General features: G+C 38.0%; 1 protein-coding gene across 3 annotated transcripts in view; it reads left to right on the top strand.

Moving 5' to 3' along the window:
* The window catches only part of cdk14 (cyclin-dependent kinase 14), an 868,117-nt gene that overhangs the window by 533,311 nt on the left and 311,428 nt on the right, over nt 1-23,378 (top strand). For all 3 annotated transcript variants that reach the window (XM_028817112.2, XM_028817115.2, XM_028817113.2), the window contains one exon: nt 21,764-21,857. In XM_028817112.2, the coding sequence (XP_028672945.1) occupies nt 21,764-21,857 (94 nt within the window). The remainder of the gene's footprint in view (nt 1-21,763; nt 21,858-23,378) is intronic.

The following is a 23,378-nucleotide window of genomic DNA, read 5'->3' as shown; positions in this document are numbered from 1 at the left end:
CAACGTGAAGATAATCTTTCAGCATTTTTAGACGAGCGTCCGTATCGTCTAGGTGTGCGAACAGCCCCCCTGCTCAATCCCCCTACGTCAGGATCAGAAAAAGTCAGCGCAAGAGAGAGAGAGAGAGAAAAGTAAGCTGGGTAGCTTCTCAGCCATCTTCCAATAGCGTCCCTTGTATGAAATCAATTGGGCAAACCAACTGAGGAAGCATGTACCAGAAATTAAAAGACCCATTGTCCGCAGAAATCCACGAACCAGCAAAAAATCAGCGATATATATTTAAATATGCTTACATATAAAATCCGCGATAGAGTGAAGCCGTGAAAGGCGAAGCGCGATATAGCGAGGGATCACTGTAAACATAAAACTCTTTATCAACAAAATTTTGCCGTCTGTATGGAAAAAATGAAGCAAGACTTGCATAGATGGTCAACCCTTCATCTCACTCTAGCTGGAAGAATTAACGTTGTTAACATGAATATCCATCCTTCCTAAGCTTCTCTTTTTATTTCAAAACATTCCAATAAACATCAATAAATCATTTTTTAAGAAATTAGATTCAACCATAATCTCTTTTATTTGGGACTTAAAAACATCCACATATTCAAAGAGCGACCCTACAAAGACCTAAGGCAGAAGGTGGCATGGCTCTAGCCAACTTTCAGTTTTATTGCTGGGCAGCAAACATACAAGCTATAAAAACCTGAACACAAATAGATGAACATACACAGGCTTGGTGTGCAATAGAAATAAAATCCTGCAGTACTTCTTTATATTCTCTGCTTTGTGCCCCAATAAATGCAAGCTATCGCCGGTATACTAATAACCCAATTGTGCTTCACTCACTCAGAATATGGAACCAATGTAGAAAGCATTTTAAGACAGAGAATCTTTTATCTGTGGCACCTCTGCATGAGAACCACCTTTTTCAACCCTTGCAAACATATGCAGTTTTTAAAATCTGGAAAACATTTGGGATTAAATCACTTAGAGATCTATACATAGACAATGTCTTTGCATCCTATGAACAATTACATTCCAAATTTAACTTTCCAGCAACACATTTCTTTCACTATCTTCAAATTAGAAACTTTCTTAAATAGAACCTGCCCGATTTTCCCCATCTCCCACCTTCCTGTATGCTGGAAAAAATATTGCTCAGTTTCAAGGACTCAGACAACATTTTTGCAATATATAAAATTATTTTACAGTCCCTCCCTTTCAAAGATCCAAGAGGACAATGGGAAAAGGATCTCTCATTGAACATATCCGATAAGGAGTGGAAGGTAGCAATGCAAAGAATTCATTTGAGCTCCATATGCGCAAAGCATACAATTATTCAACCCAAAATTATATATTGAGCACATCTGTCTCACTTAAAACTATCCAAAATGTTTCCAGGGCAAGATCCAACCTGTGAACACTGCAATCAAGTTCCAGCCTCACTGGGTCACATGTTTTGGGCCTGCACCAAATTAACATCATTCTGGACCAAAATCTTTAAGTGCCTTTCAGACAGTCTTGGTGTCACAATCCCTTCTAACCCACTAACAGTTGTGTTTGGTATTCTTCCAGATGGGCTTAAAGTGGAGAAGGACAAACAAACTGTGATTGCCTTCACTACACTATTGGCACGCAGACTTATTTTGCTAAACTGGAAGAATCCTAACTCTCCTCTTTTAAGTCAGTGGGTAACTGATGTTTTATATTGTTTGAAATTGGAATAAACCATATTCTCAATTAAAGGATCTGTGCAGAACTTTTTCAAAACCTGGCAGGATCTAATCAATAATATTTTAGAATAAGCTCTTAAAGCACTGAGGAAGCAGATTCTCTTCCCATTTCTTTTTATTCTCCATTTATCTTTATCCATCTATTAAAATCATCAATTCGTTTATTTTTACTAGCTTTAAGTTTTACTCCGTTGGCTATGCTCTCTTTCTCAGGGGTGGGGTTTGATTTGTTTTCAATCCTATTTTTTGTAAAAATTGATCTATTTGTATGGAATGATGACAATAAAATCAATAAAAATTTAAAAAAAAAATTACATCTGCTGAGAAGTCAGTGATCAGTTGACACCTGCCTTCAGTAAAGCTAAAGTGGTGTCTCTCTTTCTTTTGCACCTCCCTGTTCTTTACCAAGGCTGATCTTATTGTGTCCACATCCAACTCAGTCTTCCTTTCTTACAGACATGCACGAGCTGAAACCTTTAAAGAAAAGGGTTTCTATAGCCTTGTTATGGTCACACTTTATGCAATAGATGTCCAGCTATAGCACAGAAGTTAAAGTAGGCAGAGAGCACAAATCTTCTTTCTGTAATCAGTACTTATAAAATGCAAAGTTAAATGACTGACTGACTCATTCACTCACTCATCAATAAAAACATTTTCCATTTAGTTAAAAATCAGAAATGTGTCAGAATCAACTGTAGTAGGTATCTCCTAAAAAATTACAAATTGATATTTTAATTTTTATGGGTAAAAACAGCCTCTACAATAGAAAAAAATATTTGAGTGATTTGATTGAAATTTGGTGACGTAAAGAAAATGATCTAACTCATGTTTTATTATTTGCCAATATTTGTCGATAATAGTACTGTAGCAAGCAGGCTATACTAACACAACATGCACATTTTTCAGCTGAGGGATGAGAAGGAATTGCACAGAGAAATAGGACTTGCCACTTTATGCAAATGAAGGCCACCAGCAGAAGCGGAGCTCAAAGATGACGTGGTTAGCAAACACACTATAAAGCTTGAGTATGTGTCAGGCGGTATGGCTGTGAGCATAGGTGTTGCCTCGCCTGAAGAAGAAAAAAGGGAAAGAGAGAAAAGTAGAGGATTAAGTGGAATCTACAGGTACACACAGTAGTCCCTAATCACAATGTAGTTTGAAATATATACAAATTGTCCCCCTTAGATTGTCAAGCATGTTTATATACATGTACTTTGAAGAGTTTGGATCCCTTGATGTTAAAATATATCCAATAATATAGAGAACTGGGGAATCCCCTTGGAGGTCAGACTGTAATGTGCTGCTTCACTCTGGTTTGCAAAGCAGAAACAGAGAAGTGCTGGTACAGCATACCCTGACGGCATGCCCTGGTCAGTTTAAATGCTTGTGCAGCTCAGTAAAGTGGTCCCCCATGGCCCGAACATAGAAGGGGTGGACATTGTACATAACTTCACAATATCATTTCTTTTCAACTGTTGTTTTCTGTACAGTGCTTAAAATGTTCAATTTATTGCATGGGTCATGTAAATGTGCAGCCTGTAAATGTCAATGCTGTATTTAATAAGTTAAAGTAATCCATGATTTAGTGTTTGCAACTTTATTGTCTGGCTGTGGCATTCAAGTTAAAGCCAGAATAATAATAGTACTGCTACTACATACTAATTACATATTTGACTTCAAAACAATGCAGTTTCCTATAAAATTGTGTTTTCCCATGACCATAAGAAAAAGTCAAGGAACAGCATGGTGTTATCTACCACAGGAATGTTTTACTTATTGGCAGTTTTATGTAGCATTTTCAAGAGTAAGACATTCCAGTGAACTATTAATATTAATCCTAAAAAAACCAAAACAAAACATATTGTATTATTTCTGATACATCCAGTTAACTGATGGCACTATAACTGAGGCCAATTGTTTTGCAAAATTTCCCAGGCTAAGCCAGGTAACACAGCTAGTGGCTTATAAAGGAAGAAGTGGATCAGTTGTCATTAGTTTCTTGGTTGATAATTGATGCAGAAGTGTGTCCATCCAGGTTGGCAAAGGTTTAATTATGGCCTTTCTTCACTGACCAATTGTGGTAAACAGTGCAAAACTGAGACATCTCTGAGCTGTTAACCAGTTTCATTCAACTGTGAATGATACAATCTTACCAGATGGCAGACCTAGAAAGTGCTTTCCAAACAGAGGGCTGTTATAGCATTTGTGAAGCTTATACTTCATTTTAACTGGCTTTTGATGTTTCTGCAGGAGGGGAAAGAGAAGTGTGACAATACCTAAGTGTCCAATGAAGAAAAGGCATCCTGTGTTCAAGTTTAAATTTGTAATCATTTACATTACATTATTACTCACAGTAACGGTGCACTGCACGATAATGTGCAGTGAATACACTTGACTGGAGGATTCATAGTTTTCATACTCTTTCTCTGTACATTTAGCATTTATTTGCTCAGAGGTTGATGCGCTTGCTGCTTCCTGAGCAGCTCTTCTTTTCTCCACCCTAGTGGCCCACTTCTTCTCTTCTTTCGTCTGCATCTTTTCGCATTAAAACTGATTAAGTTAGTGTTTGTGTTGCAGTTACTTAGTACGCTTTTCTTAATTTTTCACTTAAGTTGGCACTTAAGTCTTCAATCTGCCTCAAGAATGATTTAAGATATGAAGAGGTAGGGGAGGTGACGGCAAAGGTGGTAGGGATGACAATGGCGCCCGTACGCCTGCGCCACACAGCCGCCCTGCTGTTCGCTGCCGAGAGTTGATTCTATAATAAAATAAAATAAAAAGAGGAATAACCTTGGAGGTCAATCATCACCCCGAAAGTGGATAGCAGACATCATGTAGTATATGTGTACCAAATTTCAGGTCAATAGTTCAAATGGTTTGTGAGCTACAGGTGATTTAAAATCCTGGACAGACAAACAGACAGACACGGTAGCATATTATATAAGATAATATAAAAAGTGTAGTATAGTAGTAGAAGGATAACAGCTGTGTTTTTAGAATATTTTTTATAAATCATGATTCATAATCTTTAAAAAAAAGCTTCTAATGTCCTAAAATTAGGAAGTTTTTTTATTGGCAAATACTAATATGTTGGGTAGTTTTCATTTTATTACCATATGTTTATTTATATTTATTTTTAGATCATCTATATTTGTATAAAAGCAGACTGCACTTAATTAACTTTGGAAAGATAACATATTTATATTTGCAGCCCCAAAATGCTGAATTAAATAATTTGGAAAACATTGCCTTACTTGGAGTCCTGCCAGTGCAGAAGGAGAAAAAGATGAAGTTGAGCTGAGCTGTTGTATCAAATCAGAGGTTGCCAGCTGAGAAACAGATTAGTCTTAATTCACTTTTTGACATTTGAATTACAAGGAGGGTAAAGTCAGGGGGAGCTAATGAAATATTGGACATATAAGAAATATTAAAACATTTTTTCAAACAGACTCAAAATATTGTCCAAAATAGTGCCTTTTTCCATGTGCATAAAATGACATTATCAGTTTTATTTTTATTTGTGAATATGTGGATGTAACCATTTACTGTGGACCAGCATATTGTACTTAGAAAGTATAATATGTGATCTGGTAGTCTGAAATGAGGAAAATGATGTGCCTGGTATGCTACTCTCCTGGTGAACTCAGAAATGACGTATGTCAAAATGTCATACCAGATTAAATACTCAGCAAAATGCATGATGAAACTTTTTTTTTTTCTAAACCTAGGTACATTTCACCTATGTGGGCAGTCAGAATCCAATTATAGTGTCTACATTTTGCTGTCAGAGCAGAAATAATCACACAGACATCCAAAATTGGCACCAATAGATTTCTTTTTATGTGTGAAAAACATTTTTAATGCTGAAAATATATATGAAATGAACTCGATGCATGTTTAACCATATTGGCATTGGCTTTCTGTTGGTACTTCCATTTCCACTCAGTTCCCAGGTACACGTGCCTAATAAAATAAAGATAACATGTATTTTAGTAATCTTAGTAGCATGTTAGGCTCCCAAAGCTATTGGAAGAGGAACAACATCATTCTATCAATGGACATTTAATTAATTTGTGTTTTGATGATTAAGCTACAGCACAGAATTTGATAAAGCACATTTGATTCTGGATTGATGACGTTGGTGGAAAACACTTGTGACCTTCAGAGCGCTCTAGCCACTCCAAACACCTGAACACATCAGACACAGGCACAATGGTTGCATTGCACACGTTTATTTCAGTGGGGAAGTATAAGCACCAAGCACAATTCAACACAGTCCTTTCTTCTCTTCTCTCTCTTTTTCTCCTTCCGCTTCCACTCCTCCACTGGCAAGCTTCGTCTGTCTCCCTCCTGACTCTGGCTCCCTGAGTGAAGTGAGGTGACTCCTTTTATGCTCCTGGGAGTGCTCCAGGTGACTCGTTAGCCAGATCTGGAATCACTCCCTGATATGGTGGAAGCCCAATGTAGGCCTCTGCAGCTCTCATCTGGCAGCCCCCACAGAACCCAACAGGGCTGTCCCGAACTCCCATGAAGCCCTGAGAAAATCTGTGGAGCCACAGCAACCCAGGGGGGCTGCCCTCTAGCCTCCGAGAGAGGCATCATTCGCTGCACATCTGCATCCCCTGGTCCTACTTGTTTATTGGCCTTCCCGCTGGGCAAGGCCTTTGGCCATCCATCACACACTACCTCAGTTGTTGTTCCAGTTGGCTTTTGTATATGGTATCTAGGGTGCCCATAGTGTATGGCTTGTATCCATGTTATGCTCCTCAAACCATTCTGTGACTACTAGTACCATGTGGATTAGAGGACAGTCATTCTGAAAGATTCCACTACCAACATGATTGAAATACTGCATCATAGGATAAAAGTATTGAGGCATGTAGAGTTCATTTGGCCAGCTCTGTATTTTCATTCATTCACTTATTGATTCATTTATTTTCAGCTGAGCAGAACACTGCTGTATGAAATGCATTTTAGGTGTAATATGGTGTGTACTTCACAACCAAAGCATTCTGCAGCAGCACTCTCATTGAAGTTCTTAATGGCCTGTCCTTACTGAAACTTCCATCTCAATGCAAGTGAGTGTTGATGTGTTCATGAATGTGCTCTTCAATGGACTGGCACCCCATTTCCTTTCTGCATTGCAATTAATATTGCTGGGAATGGCTTCAGCTTCAGATCCATGTGAAGCCTTCACTGTATGAAACAAGTATTGAGGCACGTACAGTACACTTCATTTGATGAGCACCATATTTTCATTCATTCACTTGCTGATTTAGTTCTTTTCTACTCAGCAGAAAACTGCATTATAAAATGCACTTTAGGTGAAATATGGCATCACAAGCAAAACATGCTGTAGCATCACTCTCAGTGAAGTTCATGATGGGCTATTATTCTTGCTAAAACTTCCATCTCAGTGCAAGTGAGAGTTGATGAGTTCAGGAATGTGCTCTTCAATCGAATGGTTGACCATCTCCTTCTAGTATTGCATTTAATAGTACTAGGAATGGCTATAGCTCCTCGTGAGTCTTCTGACTAAGCAGGTTGATATTAGGAATTATTTCTATTCAGATTATTCCCTGTCTATGAGGGAATATTGTCATAGTGCTACTAGACATCACACCATGTGCTGTATGAGTAAAAAACACAACAGGAATTGGGCATCAATTTGGTGTCTGCCAATCTGCAGAAGGTGTTCACTTTAAGACTAAAGGTATTGGGTAAAGGCTCGTCTTTTGTATTCATTTTCTTTTTAGAACTATGGAGTTTCTTTTACTATTTACTCGGATATGAAATCATCAATTTATTTCCATTTTTATGGACCTTCTTGGTAATGGAAGAAACACTATTTTCTTAAACTTCATGGTTCACTATGCTGCCTTTTTCAGGATTTTGCACAGCTTGTTACATTGCAAATTATGAATGGCAAAAAAAAAATCTTCAGTGGGAGAGGAGCTCTGTATTAATAGCAAACATTCATCATAAATGAGGTTTTTGTTTGTTTGACTAAGATTTATCTTGGCTCTCTGTGCTTAATGGAGCTGTAATCAGAGTAAATGATGAGTGGCAGCAAAGTCAATACCTTTCTTTTCACGGCAGTGAAGGTGACAGACAAAGTATAATTCCTTTAATCCCCTTCTTTGTTAAAAAGCTCCCAGGGACTGGTTCCAGAGACTGCTCATTGCATTGTAGACGATGCAAAATTTGTAACATTTTCTAATTAAAAGACATTTGTAATAAGTGGATCATTTGCATTTTAATGAAACTGCATCTAATTTTGGACAGGTATTTAGTTTATTCCACAGCGGCTGTACAGTAGAGTTATGTCTTCATTTGCATGAAAGGCTTTAAGTCATTAACATTACTGGAAAGAAGCTGGATCTGATAGAAATGGTAATTCTTAAAAAAAGATAAAGAGACACATGCCGAATTTGTTTCATTATAGGAGTAAGTCAATAATTGCAGTTCTTTTTTCCAAGCTCACCCATGCAGGCATGCAATTTCTACTGTATGTGTGAAGTTTTTTTCTTTCTAATTAATAGTTATAACTAGAAAGGAATATACAGTATAGCTATAATTTAATACAAAACTGCTTTCAAGGATATTATATACAAAAAGTATTATAAAAGAGAAATAAAATCTTGTACCAATCAGAGAATCAAAAGCTAATATCAGTATTGGTAAGACAATTATTCAACAGCAGAGCCCCAAATAAAATGGGATATACAAAATGATTGCACACATTAATACAGTGTTGACAGCCAGGTAGTAGAATATCAAGGTTTTCTCCAGAGGTCACTTAAATGAACTTAAATTCGTCCATGAACTAAGACAGGACCACATTGACCTTGGATATTTAAAGGCACTGGCCTTGTGTTTTGCTGATTGATATGCCATAAGAAAGATGAAGAGAATTAGAAAAGTAGAGGCTTGTAATTTCAAAGACTGCTGTTTGGAATAATTGCTGCTCAAGAGGTGAATACATTTTGAGAGAGATGAAGCTGCACTGGATGTACATTGTATTTAAAGGACATTTATTTCCCAAAATATGTATTACTTAAATGAAAAAAAACATACATACAGAGTAAATCTAAGGTGGAGTGTTCAAAAAATACTATATTTACTAACATAAGAAAACTTTCCATAATGTGTTGCCCTTTTCAGGACAGTTATCTGCCTTATTTGTACAGCACATTTTCATACAAACAGTGTAGCTCAAAGTGCTTTGCAAGATGAAATAAAAATGAAGTTAATATAAAACATAAACACGATTAGGCAATAATATTATACAGTATGTTACAAAGAAAAAGGTATGGTCAGATGACCAGGAGGACAGATAAAACAAACAAACAAAAAACTCTAGTTAGGTTGGAGAAAAAAACATCTGCAGGGGTTCCAAGGCCAAAATCCTGTCCAGCCCCAACTGGGCATTCCACCTAATATTGATATTCTAAATCAATCCTCATAGTTTACAGGCTTCACATGGAAGAATTTGATTATGATGGTCATGTGGACATCTGGGACACCCACCATTCAATCCATCATAAACACAGGGGGCAGCAATGGTACCTTGGTCAGGTGCCACCACAGAAGAACCGGAAAAGACAGCAGAGAATATTAAAGTTAATGTATGGAATTGCAGAACCCAGAGGAAAATGATAACTTAATGCCCATATGGACTGATAGGGATACCACTAAAATGTAGTTACGAAAAAGCCATTTTAAAATAATAGGTTTTAGCTGTTTTTTTTAAACTGTTCTACAGTATTAGCCTGGCAAATTTCTGCATTCCAAATTTTAGGTGCATAACAGCAAAATGTTGCCTCATCAGTTCTTTTCAGGTTGGCTCTTGAAATTATAAGCAGACCCATATCTGAGGTATGACTTGGAGTGTAAAGGGACAGACAGTGTAAAATATAGGATGGGGTGAGATTATTTAAGGCTTTAAAAACCTTTAGTAGTATTTTAAAGTCAATTGTAAGTGACACAGGTATCCAATGTAACAACACTAAAGCTGGTGAGATGTGCTCAGATTTTCTTTATCTAGTTAAGATTCTTGCTGCTGCATTCTGAACTAACTGTAACCGATTGATGTCTTTCTTAGGTAGTCCTGAGAGGAGTGCATTACAGTAATCTAGTCAACTGAAAACAAAAGAGTGAACTCGTTTTTTAGCATCTTGCAAAGTTATTAGAGGTCTAACTTTAGCTATATTCCTCAAGTGAAAAAATGCCATCCTAGTAATCTGACTAATAAGTGATTTAATATTTAGGTTAGAGTCAATAATTACCCCTAAATTCTTTACCTCCTACTTGACATTTAAGCCTAAGGGATCAAGTTTGTTTCTATAATACCCTTACTATGTCCATTTTTGCCAATAACTAAGTTTTCTGTCCAGTGCTGCCTCACAACCCTGACTTGAATTAAGTGGGTTTTAGAATGTTATATTATGCTCTGTTATTTCTTTCTCACCTACCTATACAATACTATACTATACTATTCTTATCTAGGCAGCATTCTAGTTCACTCTGAAGGTCACAGTCTTATGAAGCTAGAGATACAACATTATGTGTAAAGAGCAGCGGTGCTGTTTTTAGGTACTCCAACTAACTACTCACCAGTTCTTATTTGTACCATGATATTGTGCTAATGAAATTATGATTAGCAGTGGAGATTCACTATTTTTCAAGTCCAATGCAGATCATTTAAAGACTGTCTAATGCAAACTCAACTAATTCTTCACATAGAGGGATTGAAGAGCACACAGCAGCAAACCTGGAACTCTTGAAGCACCTGAACACTTGAACCCCTGAAGTGCATATGAAGCACCTTCTACACCATATTGCAATATACAAAACCAAGCTTTTCTCAAATCGCACAAAATACATATAGACAGGATTGACAAATGACCCCTAAAATATCTGTACAGAGGTAAAATGTTGGTCCATTGCTCCATAGCCAGGCCGGAATCCATGTTCTTCCTTCTGAACCTGAGGTTCAACTATCAGATGGAGTGTCTATTCCAGTACATCAGCATGGGCTTTACCAGAGAGGCTGAGGAGTATGGTTGTTTGGTAAACAAAATACACACCCCTGTTACCCCCTGTTTAAAAATCAGAGATACCCTCTATATATGTGTGGTACTTAAAACTCTTTCATGATGTTGAGTGTTTTTTATATTTCTTGTTGGATCTTTCTCACCCCTGCAGTTCTTGCCACAACTAAGTTTTTTAATTACCTTGGTCACTTCTGCCACAGAGATGGACATAGCCTCAGCCAATACTTTCTGATGCTACCACTTCTAAGAAGGATTTAGGAGTTCCTCAAAATTCCCCTTCCACTGTTCCTTGCAGATTGAGGTCAACATTTTCTGACATTTGGCGAGAACAACTTGGGCAATATCTCATCTACTGTACCTATTTCCTATATGTAAATTGTTTGCCTTTCAATGCCATCCGAAAGTCATTCTGCATCACCTCATCAAATTGTACCCACACATTATCTCTTGCTTTTGCAACTACTGTAACTGGTGTTCTTTTTGGTCTGATTGTACCTTTCAGTCAAATCTTGATACCTTCCTTTACAGAAGGCCTGTTTCTTCAAACATATTCTCCTGTTATAGCTGGTGTGATCCAACATGTCCTAGGATTGCACCATGACAGGCACCAACAACATTCTAACCAAGACTCCTTGTAGCTGCCTCCACGAATGAAGTGTTGAACATGGCCCATTCAGACCCCATGACCCTGATATTTCCTGAGCTGTAAGAGAAGATATCTCAGAGGACAGAGTTAAACTCTTCCTGTACAAAGGAATTCAACAGATTATACCCGGCAAACCTTTAGAATTCTTTGGGATTTCCAGGTCTGTGAAGTACATGTGCTCTGTCCATCTGAGCCAGCTCACCAACAATTCGTGCTGACAGTTCAACACCTCCTTTAATCAAAGTTGCCAAAACATATAGATTCCAAATGGTTGACAAAATTATAAAGTTGAACATTGAGTTTTGATCCAAGGTGCTCTGGTGTTACTTACGCTTGTGAGCAACTTTTGTTCAAACTTTGTTTTTGCTCTTGACGATCCATGACTATCACAGAAATCTAGTACACTGAGATCTATCCTACTCTTTCCTTTTACCTGACTGGCACTTCACCTCATCTTTCACCTTGTTGGTTGAAAACCAACATAGCAGCTCAACATATTTTTTGACTGAACCTGACCAGGCTACAGCAGTCAATGCTTGCTTACTGTTGAACACAACTCCCAGGCCTGACAAAAAGAGTGGTTCTAAGTATCCATGCTATAGGTGAGGTTCTGATAGATTTAATAAAAATTATCACAAGTCTTTAAAGGACTGTTCCTTTCCTGCCCCATCCAATTAGACCACTTTTCCTTTGGCAATTCTATCAGGAGTGCATAACCCCAGATATCATAATTTTAAGGTAACACTGTGGTAAAAAAGCCCTGCCACTAATTCTTAAGTCTTAAGAAAGGATATACAAAATCAATATGTATGAAATGCACAAATACAAATAAAATCTTGTTTTTTATACAGTTTGGTATTTACAATAGTTAATCAACTTTTGTAATTAACACTTGAACATTCACATATTTTTTCAGTACCCCTTCTACCAAGTGGTGTCTGAATCCTTTTGTTCTCACTAATGGCCTATCAGCTTGGTATCCTAATGATGTGTCCTTACTGTCCTACCCTAAAAAACCCAGAAATAGTACGCATAAAAAAAATAATTTCTTGGTACACAGCATATATTGTTTACATATATTTTCACTTTAAATTGGCAGCATATATTTAAAAAAATAAAATGAAATAAACTTCTAAGGTTGCATGGCCACAGAGCAAAAAACTGCCTCAGTATTTATTATTGAAAGTACTGTATAACCGCACATTTCAATCAGCTGGGCACTTAGAATAATTCATAAAATAGAAACTTATTTTTTATGGTGACACTTCACTTAGTCTTCTTATTGTTTTATGTTCTCTAAATTTGTACTGCTTCATTCTACTGAAAGTGAAAACAACCTATAGGGAAGCTGTGACACTCTCAGCTTTCCAAAGATGCCCTCTGACTCGGCATAAAGCCATTTTAGAATTTAAACGTTAAAGCAAAATGACTTTTTTCAATCAGCTGGAAGCACAAAATGTTAAATTAAGTCAAAAACAATATTTTTCTATATAAAGTAAACAGTTTCATACATGACAGCATTACTGACACATTTTACAGATTATGCAGGTAAATTTTAGGAGGCATTATGGACTGAGTATAATGCTGTTCACATCACCAATCTGCTGTCATTTTTCCAGTCCAAGCAACACACATAGAACAAATAAATGCACTGTATTCACTTTTGTTTTGTTACGTGTGCATTGTCTCACTGCCTCTGCACTATATTAGTGTCTGTCTCCTTGATCTCCTTCTCTTTCCTTTCACCTCTTACAGTTTGGTATGCAGCAGACTTCTCTTTGGGCAAGTAGCTTGTTTGCCATGCAAAGTGATGTGAAAATGTTGTCAGTAGTGACTTTTCTCACATTACCTGTGAAAGGTTCAGCGGGTCACATCACCAGTCACACTGTGTATCCCTAGCAATCAATATATATACATATATATGATGCATGATGCAGTTCTGCACAAAGATTGTCAAGAGTTTGATATAGCAGCAAGTCTATCAGCCAGCATCAGTTTTACACAGGGAGAGTAGAACACACAAGATGGCACATTGTGAATTGACCAATTCGTGAGTGAATGCAGCTTACTTGTTATGTTTTCAAAGACAATATTTGACAAATACAATAAACAGCTTTCTTTATGTGTGTATGCATCTGCTATCAAACCATGTATTTCATTAAATATGTGTGATTATGTGTCTATGTAAGTCAATACATATGCCATTGTGTTAAAATTTCTGTATAGCTGTACTCAAATCATATTTTTTTCCCTTAAAAGATACCACATTTATGGTCAAGTACCATATTGCAATGGTCCTTCAATTTTTCACAAAGAAAGCCCCCTATTTATTTTCATATTTGCATTCATCGTCAGGTCTTCCGTGTCTGATAAAGCTTTGAGAATGAGCTGCCATTCACTGCTATGCTCTTCACTCGCGGCTCAATTGCTCTTTCCACCATGTACCATTTTGCATGTTCTCCCTTCTCCATGTCATATTCATGTTGGCTGTATACTTCATTTTCCATGGTGGTGAAAAACATTGCAATGCCTTTTCAAGCGAGGTTGTTACTATTTTTTACCTAACTAAAATAAGTGGAGCACTGATGGTTTTCTACTTTGTGTTCTTCTTCATCTTGTGTAGTGAAACAATGTGAATCATTATAAGTGAGATATATTTTTCATTGGTTATTGAAGTGTTGTGTGCTGAAAATAGACATCAGCTCACATCTGGGGAACAATGTTTAGGTTTGGCAGTGACAGTGGCAAAAGAGGTTGATTTGAAAAAGATATGTAAATGAAGTCAAGTGCGACACACCTAAGGAGAGAGACAGCAATTCACACCTGAATACTAACATTCAATGGTGTTGCTTGTAGTGGGAGTAGGGGATCTTTCATGTAAAAAAGTGAAGAAAAACATCAATCATGTTTTTTGAATGGAATTTTAGATTTGCAACAACTTGGGCATTTGACGTGCAGCAATTTATGAAAAGTCCAAGAAGGACAGGAGCGTGACATTGCACACTGATAAAGTCATTAAAGATTTAATGATACAACACTAATTAGCATTGAATGTGGCACTTCTAGTCAATTTGTCAATTTATTTATATAGCACATTTAAAACAACATAGTAATGTTGTGGCCAAAGTGCTTTACAATAATAGAGTAAAAGAAAAACAAAACAATTAACATAAAACATAAATAGAAATAAAATATATGAACATAAAATAAAATGCATAATAAATAGAAGTAATGTTATATACATAAAAAATAGGAGTAATGTTATATAATCACAAAGAGGAAACCATCAGTATTACTGAAGGTCGCGGAATGCAAGTGAATAGAAATTAGTCTTTAATCTTGTTTTAAACAATTCGATTGTAGACGACTCCTTTATGTGATGAGGTAAAGAGTTCCACAGGCGAGGCACAGCAGCTGCAAAAGCCCTGTCCCCCTTGGTTTTATACTTGGTACGAGGGACAACCAGAGACAGCTGACCAGAAGATCTAAGAACTCTAGATGGCTGATGTAAAACACACAGTTCAGATAAATAGGCAGCAGCAAGCCCATGTAAAGATTTAAAAACTAGCAGCAAGATTTTAAAATCAATTCGAAAACTGACAGGCAGCCAGTGTAAAGAAGCTAAAATAGGAGAAATAGAGTCATACTTTCTTGCCCCAACCAGAAAGCGAGCGGCAGCATTTTGGACCAACTGTAACCTGTGTATCAGAGATTTGTTAATCCCAGAATACAGCGAGTTGCAGTAATCTATCTATCTATCTATCTATCTAATCAAGGCGAGAAAAAATAAATGCATGAGTAGCTTTCTCAAGATCCCTAGAAGATAAAAAAGGCTTTATCTTACCTAATAGACGATGTTGGAAAAAGCAACTCTTAACTACAGAATTTACTTGTTTCTCAAAAGAGACGTTACTATCAAAGATAACACCAAGATTGCGGACTTGAGAAAGACAGAGAAAGAGCCGAGAAGTCCAAGACCAATTTGGGCTTTAGCTGATGGACCCACTATAAGCACCTCCGTTTTATTTTGATTTAGATCAAGAAAATTATTAGCCATCCAGGATCTTAGTTCAGACAGACAGTTGTGGAGTTGATTTGTTGTAGAGTTGCAGACAGGAATATAAACCTGAGTATCATCAGCATAGCAATGAAAAGAAATGTTAAATTTCCTAAAAATCACTCCAATAGGGTGAAGGTATATGGAGAATAAAATAGGACCCAAAATGGATCTAGTGTTAAATACTGCACAAGGATTTAATAGGCACAAACACACCACCCTTCTTTAAATGTTTAAATACGAATGGCATGGAGTTAATTTGCCTAGTACTGCTGCCTCACACCTTCAGTGACCCATCTCAGTGTAAAGTTTCCCTGTCAAGGAGGGCTTTTTGCCAGTATTGTGCTTTTGTTGCATATCCTTAACATAGCCAGATATGATTAAATGGAAACTCTAAATTGTCCTGGTATAAGTTAGCATGTGTGCTTGTACAGTCTGTTTTGAGCAAGATGATGCCAGAATAAGACCCAATTTATAGTGACCGGATATTAAAAACAGAGATGAATATTAGTTTGCATATAAAAGTAAGTATAAGAATTTCCATGCAGCTTACATTGAGGTCTGCACATTTTTTCGACTAAAAGCTTCTGCTGGGGGTGTAAAATTGGACAGTTGGTGGTGGGGTATAATTTATCTTAATCTGAGACTATAGTGACAGTAGGCTTCTTTTTCATTTCTCTGTGTACTGTATTGTACTGGCAAGACTCCAAATTGAACAATATTCTCATTTCAAGGGGCACTTCATTTCTGCTATTTAAACACTGTTAGCAGTTTTAGGGCTTTTTCATTTATATTCATTAACATCTCTATGACTTTTCATGGAATTAACTTAATGTCTGCCAAATTTAGTTAGGTTTCTCTTTCTCTATTTGGATACAGATACAGTATGTTGGAGAACAATGAATATATTTGAAAAGCTGTACTTATGGATCCCCAACTCATTAAACCAGTTTTATACTCCCATAGATATCTATGTATTTATTTATTTTTCAGAATTTGTCTGCTTTGTGCTATATCTTACAGTGGATCTGCTTATACCTTGTGTAGTCAGACACTCTTTGTAATGTTTATAATGGGCATCTGTACCATAAGAGGTTACTGATAATCACTGCTCACTGCATTTTGACTGCCATTTGACATACTGACTGACAGTGCCGGTAGCTGCACAAGTGTTTTCCAGGTATGTGAGCTCAGCTGTAGTCTCCACTCAAGTTTTTCATTTTTCCATTCTGTTATGGTATGACAAGTATGAGACATCGGATAAACAAGCTTCTGTTCCGTTTTCATGGCCCAAAACACCAGTTTTCTCCTTTTTCCTTCTGATCACATTGTATGCATTATAGTTTCATGTGGGAGCTCATTGGTTGTCAAATCATGTACACACAGGAGGTAGTTCCTATAAATGTAGATAAAATCAAACATTCACTTTAAAATTTTGTTGGGATGCTTCACAGACCAGTCTGGCTCCTACACTGGAAATTTCTGGCTTCATAACTGGCAGTCACAGAAGTGCATTTGGTAAAATTATGTAAGTGAAGTTTGCCTCTAAAAATCACTGAAAAAATTGTGTAGAATGACAGGGGCTTAACCCTTCTTTTAATGAATCAATTTTTTACAAGTCTGGGTGAATTGGAGGATAAATCAATCCTATTAGTGTTGACAGCAAGGATTGTAGCCTATCACAAGACGTGCACATGAATACATCCACACTCACGCACACTCCCGCCAGTGAACCTAAACTGCATGACTTTAAGATGTGGGAGGAAAAATTCCATGCAGTGAGTAACTGTGCCATTGTTGGTCTCCTTGTTTTCTTGGGCTGGAAGGCTGAAGGTGTTGCAGAGTAAAATGCACTGGACATTCTCACCTTGAAAGAAGGCTTTAGCAGTCAAAGGATAGGCAAACAGAGTAATTAGCTTTATTGCAATAAACAATAACATGGACTCAACCCAATTAAGCCAAGCCGAGTTGAGCCCCGAACAAGCCAAAAGTTACAGTTTATATAATCATTTCTTATCATTTTGACCTCGCTTGAAACAGCTCATTCACTACCTGCAGCGAATCCAGCTGGCCTCAGTGACGGGGATTCGAACTGGCAACCTTCTGGATACCAGCACAGATCCTTAGCCTCAGAGCCACCACTCCACCCCAAATTTATGGAGCGCCTTTCACAAACCCAAGGTTGCTTTACATACAGAGTAAAAAAAAAATTTACACAGATGACAAAATTTCATAGAAGAGGAAAGTTTTCAGTTGAGATTTAAAAGTGCAGAAAGAGGAGCAATCTCAGAGAGACTTGGGAAAACAGTTCCAGAGTTGAGGGGCTATAGCACTGAAGGACCTGCCTCTCAGGGTGGAGAGTCTGGTGCGTGGGACAGTAAGGAGATTACTGCTCGAGGACCTGAGAGAGTGGCATGGAGTGTAAGGAGCTAGTAGCTGAGTGAGGTAGAGGGAGGCAAGGTTATGGAGGACTTTGAAGGTGAGAAGCAGAATCTTGAATTGTATCCTTGGTTGGAACCGGTAACCAGTGAAGCTGGGAGAGAACAGGGGAGATGTGAGCAAAATGCTTTGTGTGGGTGAAGACTGGCTGTAGAGTTCTGAATATACTGTAGCTTCTGTATAGATTTTGCAGGGAGGCCAATGAAGAGGGAAATACAGTAATCAATATGAGACATTATGAAACAATGAACTAGAATTTGAGCATCATTAATGGACAGAAATGGACGGAGGCAGGCAATGTTATGGAGATGATTGAATGAAATTTTGGAAAGAGACCTAATGTGTAGCTCAAAGTTAAGTGATGAATCAAACAAAACACCAAGATTTCTGACAGCAGGAGTAGGTTTGACAAGTGTACCATCAACAGAAATAGAGAAATTAGATGCCTTAGAAAGTTGGAATTTTGGACCGACCAGTAACACTTCAGTTTTATTGGCATTAAGTTTGAGACAGTTATTTTCCATTGTAAAAAGGACGCTATATAGCACCCAACCCGGCACAGACTCAGGCTGAGGCATGTGTAAAACACAAGGGGACTTTTATTTTTCTTCAGCTGGAGGGCACGTCTTCCCCGTGAACCCCCCCCCCAGCCACAACACAGTCCCAAAGCACTTAAAACCAACCACACAACACAACACAATTCAATCCAATCCTTCCTCTGGCACCACCACTCCTCCCAGGCAACCTTGTCCTCTTCCTCCCGATTCTGGCTGGTGGATGCTGGCCCTTTTTATAGCCCTCCCGGAAGTGCTCCAGGTGCTTGATCACCTTTTGCTAATTGCACTACCGAGCGGGGCAGTAGAGGTGTCCAGGTTGGCTCCGGGATCCATGCAGCACCCCCTGGCAGCCACCCCAGATCCCCACAGGGTTGTGGAGAACTCCATCTCCTATGGAACCCTGCGGGAAACTGAGGCACCATTGTCAACCAGTGAGGCTGCCACCAAGTGTCCCAGGGGAGGTACCAAGGAGCCTATGACTGCTCCCTTGGAACATATGCAGCAGGGGCGTCCTGGCTGGGCATGGGACCCGGCCGCCCATCACACCATCCATAGCTTAAGATCAGTGATACAGTCAGTGAGTGTGCTGGGAGGTGAATCTGTAGGGGAGTCTGTACTAAGATATAACTGTGCATAACAGTGGAAGTTAAGGCCATGTCTGCGAATAATTTGTCCCAAAGGAAGGATATAAAGTAGAAAAAGTAACGGCCCAAGGACTGAACCCTGAGGGACACCATGCGACACAGGTGAGGTGGAGGATTTATATATGTGACAAATTGTTGCCTATTAGAAAGATATGATGTGAGCCAGCAGAGAGACGTGACAGGAGGATTTCATGATTAACAGTGTCAAATGCTGCACTTAAGTCAAGAAGGAGGAGAATACTAAGTGAACCATAGTCTGCAGACCAGAGAAGATCATTGACTACACTGAGAAGAGCTGTCTCAGTGCTGTGCTGTGTACGAAAGCCAGACTGAAAAGGCTAATAGAGTAGATTATCTAGAAGAAAAGCATGGAGTTGTGTAGCAACCACGCATTCCATCACCTTAGCCAAAAAAGGGAGATCAGAGATAGGCCTGTAACTGGAGAGAGAAGAAGGATCGAGGTCAGGTTTTTCCAGGATTGGGGTAACTGCAGCAGTTTTGAGGGCAGTAGGGACAGAACCTGAAATGAAACATGCATTTACCAATGAGGCAACAGGAATACTAATTATGGATAAGCATGTCTTAAGTAGAGAAGTGAGGGCAGAATCAAGCAGACAGGTGGAGAAATTATACTTTTTAATAAGTTCACAGATGGCAAGAGAGTCAACAGGCGAGAAACAAGTGAGTCTTGATGATAGAGATGGCAGATCAGAATGTGTGAGTGATGGAGGTGTGGAGGGGAAACTGTGATAGATATGATCAATTTTGGTATTAAAGAAATGTAAGAAAGCCTGATACTGTTCAGCTGTATTAGGGCATGCTAGAGGATAGGGCTGGAGGAGTTTACAGCAGTTCTAAAAAGAGTTCTAGGCCTAGTCTTAGCACCATTTATGAGAGGGGAATAATAGTTAGAGCGAGCAGTGTTAAGGGCATCCCTATATTTAAGTATGTGCTCAGTGTAAAGCTGTGAATGAACTATGAGGTTCGTTTACTTATAAAGCCGTTCAAGATGCCGGCTAGTGGCTTTGATAGCTCTGCGCTCATTGGTGTACCAGGGAAAGGAGCGGGAGACTGGAACATGCCTAGTCCTTAAGGGAGCAAAGTTATCTAACAGTTGGGAAACACAGCAGTTATAAAGGGAAACCATGTTCTCAGGAGAGGGAAGACTATGCAATTAAGAAAGAGATGAAGACAGAAGGGAAGCAGCAAACAAATCAGAATTAACAGACCTAATGTTGCTATAGGAGACAGACTTTTTCTTGACGAATGTAGTGGTAATAATGCTAAAGTTACATTCAATAAGATTATGATCAGAAATACCAGAGAGTGAACCTGAGACAGAGACATTATTCAAGTAATTTGAACAAAGCAAGTCAAGAATATGACCCTGAGTATGAGTGGGGAAATCCACATGCTGTGTCAAGTCAAAACAATCCAAAGTTGAGATGAATTCAGCTGTAAGAGAGCAGTCGATATCAACATGAATATTAAAATCACCAAGTAAAATTACAGCAGGGCAAAGAGATGAGATTACAGTAAGAAGTTCATTAAATTCAGACAGAAAGTTCACCACAGATTTGGGAGGGCGATTATTTCCTAACCGGCCCTCAACCGGCAGGTGCTCCCCCTTCTCTGACCTTGGACTGTCTCCATTTATCATTCTCCCCCTTCAATGTCCTTTTGGGCTATTAAATATTATGTAGTTTCTCTCTGAGCTCAATTTAAAAAGAAATATGGCATATGCCTTTATTTAACTGTTTACTTGGCATACCTGATTCATGTAAAAGTTCACACTAAGTTTAATGCTTATAAAACTTCATACAAAATTTGTATTTACTTGTGTCCATACATGACTTTTTATTTTCTATAAAGGTTAATCATCATAGTAATAATCTTACAGATCCTGAGAGCTGGGTTCTGTTTCTGGCCCTATCGTTTTTGTGTGAATTTGTAGTCTGTGGGTGTGTCATACCATAACTGAAAGGTTAAATTTTGGTTGTGTGAAAGAAAATGTAACTACTTGCAAAGCTACTAAGGGTTAAAAGCTGACAAAGCTGTTTTGCTATAACGGCAGGTTATTCATACAGGTATCTGTCATAAGACAGGGTGCAGTAAGCAGACCAAGGACAACTTCCATTTTTAGGAACGTGCCTGTTAGACACAAGAAAGATGACCTTTCCTTCTTTAGGGCCCCTCTGACATGTACACAAAACAGAAACGGTTGGCCGATTTGCGCAATACAAGATGAAATACTTGGGTAAACAATATTATGCTTTTTGATAAGTAAGGGGAAGGGGGAGGGAGGAAGGAAAAAATAAAAAGCCAACTGAAAAGCGGAACTTCGCTCTTCTGCCTTGCAACGCATGAATCCTATGTACTCACTGGTGCCTAAATAAAGACTGATTGATTGAACTATTCCTGTCTTCCTCAGGGGTTACTTTCACATTTGCATATTTGCTCCTTGATCTTGTAATGCTTAAACTGATTTCAGAAAATAATTGAGTAATTCAATATTATTTTGAAAAAAAAAGATATTACTGAAAATATCTGACTGAAATTTGGCTACACATTGTTTGCATATGTTTCTAAAAGCAAAAGTTCAATCTGTTCTTATGCATATTTCTTTTTTAGGGGCGTGGGATGTATCTTTGTAGAGATGATCCAAGGAGTCGCTGCTTTTCCCGGAATGAAAGATATCCAGGATCAACTGGAAAGAATATTTTTGGTAGGTTTGTCTTTTGTTTTTGTGCTATAAATTGAATGCAATTGTTTTCATACAATGATGCACTTTGAGTAGTAGTAAATATGAGGAATATGCAGATATATGATGTTTTTCCTCTGTCAATTCAGATTTTTCTATAAAAGGATTTGCTTTTAACAACCTTATATTCTCAGTTGCTTACAATAAGAAATAAAAGTAAAAGACCACCTGTAATGGCAGGGAAATGTAAATGATGGTGGCTACATAGTCTAAGTGTTTGGTGTTTATGGAGAACTTTCCTCTTGTCCTTCCCAGCCCAAAATTGGGAGTCTTTATCAGTCAATTTTGGATAACAGGATGATCAGCTGACTAAATATTACTACTCCTGACTGCATCACTAGTTCCCACATTTACATAAATTCAGTTAAATGTTATTCTTATGACGGACACTTTCAATTGTAATCGCAGTAAACTATGCACTCATTACAAATCTACTGTATTAAAGAGTTTCTTCTCACAGTGCATCATCCCTGGACAACACACCTGCATATAGACATGTGAAAAAGTAAGTACATTCCATGGAAATCATTGACATATTTGATCAGGGCAAACAGTAGATCATCATGCAAACAGTGTCTACAGATAAAGGTGATATACTTGAATAATAACACAAGGAAAATTTGCTTTTTAAATTATTTATTCAACAAAAATGCCAATAGATGTAATGGTCTACTGGGGAAAAAGTAAGTACACCCTTGACCTCAGAAGCTGGTATTGCCTCCTTTAGCCTAAATTACTTATTGTAGGTGTTTTGTTTAACTTTCCACCAGTCTCTGACATCATCCATCCATCCAGTTCAATGAAATATTTGATACATGAAAAATACATGAATCTATGGAAAATACATTCATTTGCAAGATGTTTGTAGGTTTTCTTGCTTGTACTGCCCTATTGAAATCTCCAACAATATTTCAATGGAACTCAAATCAGGGCTTTGGCTAGGCCAGGCCATAACCCTTAATTTCTTCATTATGAGCCATTCCTTGGATGTTTTGCTAATGTTCTTCGGATTGTCATTGCATTTAAATATCCATCTATGGTTCAACTTCAACTTTCAGACAGAAAGTGACTTCATATTCTGCTCAAGCACACTTTAACATGATGCAGAATCCACAGTTGACTTGATGACTACAAGCTGCCCTGGACCTAAGGGAGTTTAGCAACACCAAAGAGTAACATTTCCACCACTGTGCTTATTTACAGTTGTTATGAGTTTCTTCTCCTGAAATGCTGTCTTTAGTTTGCGCCAAAACATGTCTACTGTTCCTTTGCCTAAACAGCTGTTATCTTTGATTTATCTGTCCAGATACGTTGTTCCAGAAGGTCTGGTCTTTGCCTACATGTATTCTTGTTCTAGTATGCTTTTTGGACAGCAAAGGCTCTGGCACACCTCACATGTAGGTCAAATTTGTGCAGTCTCTTTATGATTGTGTAATGCATGCACTTTGACACCAACTTTTACAAGAGAGACCTGCAAATCCTGTA

This window comes from Erpetoichthys calabaricus, chromosome 13 (genome assembly GCF_900747795.2).
Source record: "Erpetoichthys calabaricus chromosome 13, fErpCal1.3, whole genome shotgun sequence".
Classification (NCBI taxonomy): domain Eukaryota; kingdom Metazoa; phylum Chordata; class Cladistia; order Polypteriformes; family Polypteridae; genus Erpetoichthys; species Erpetoichthys calabaricus.
The sequence above is the reverse complement of the archived record's forward strand: the minus strand, read 5'-3'. Positions and strand labels throughout refer to the sequence as shown.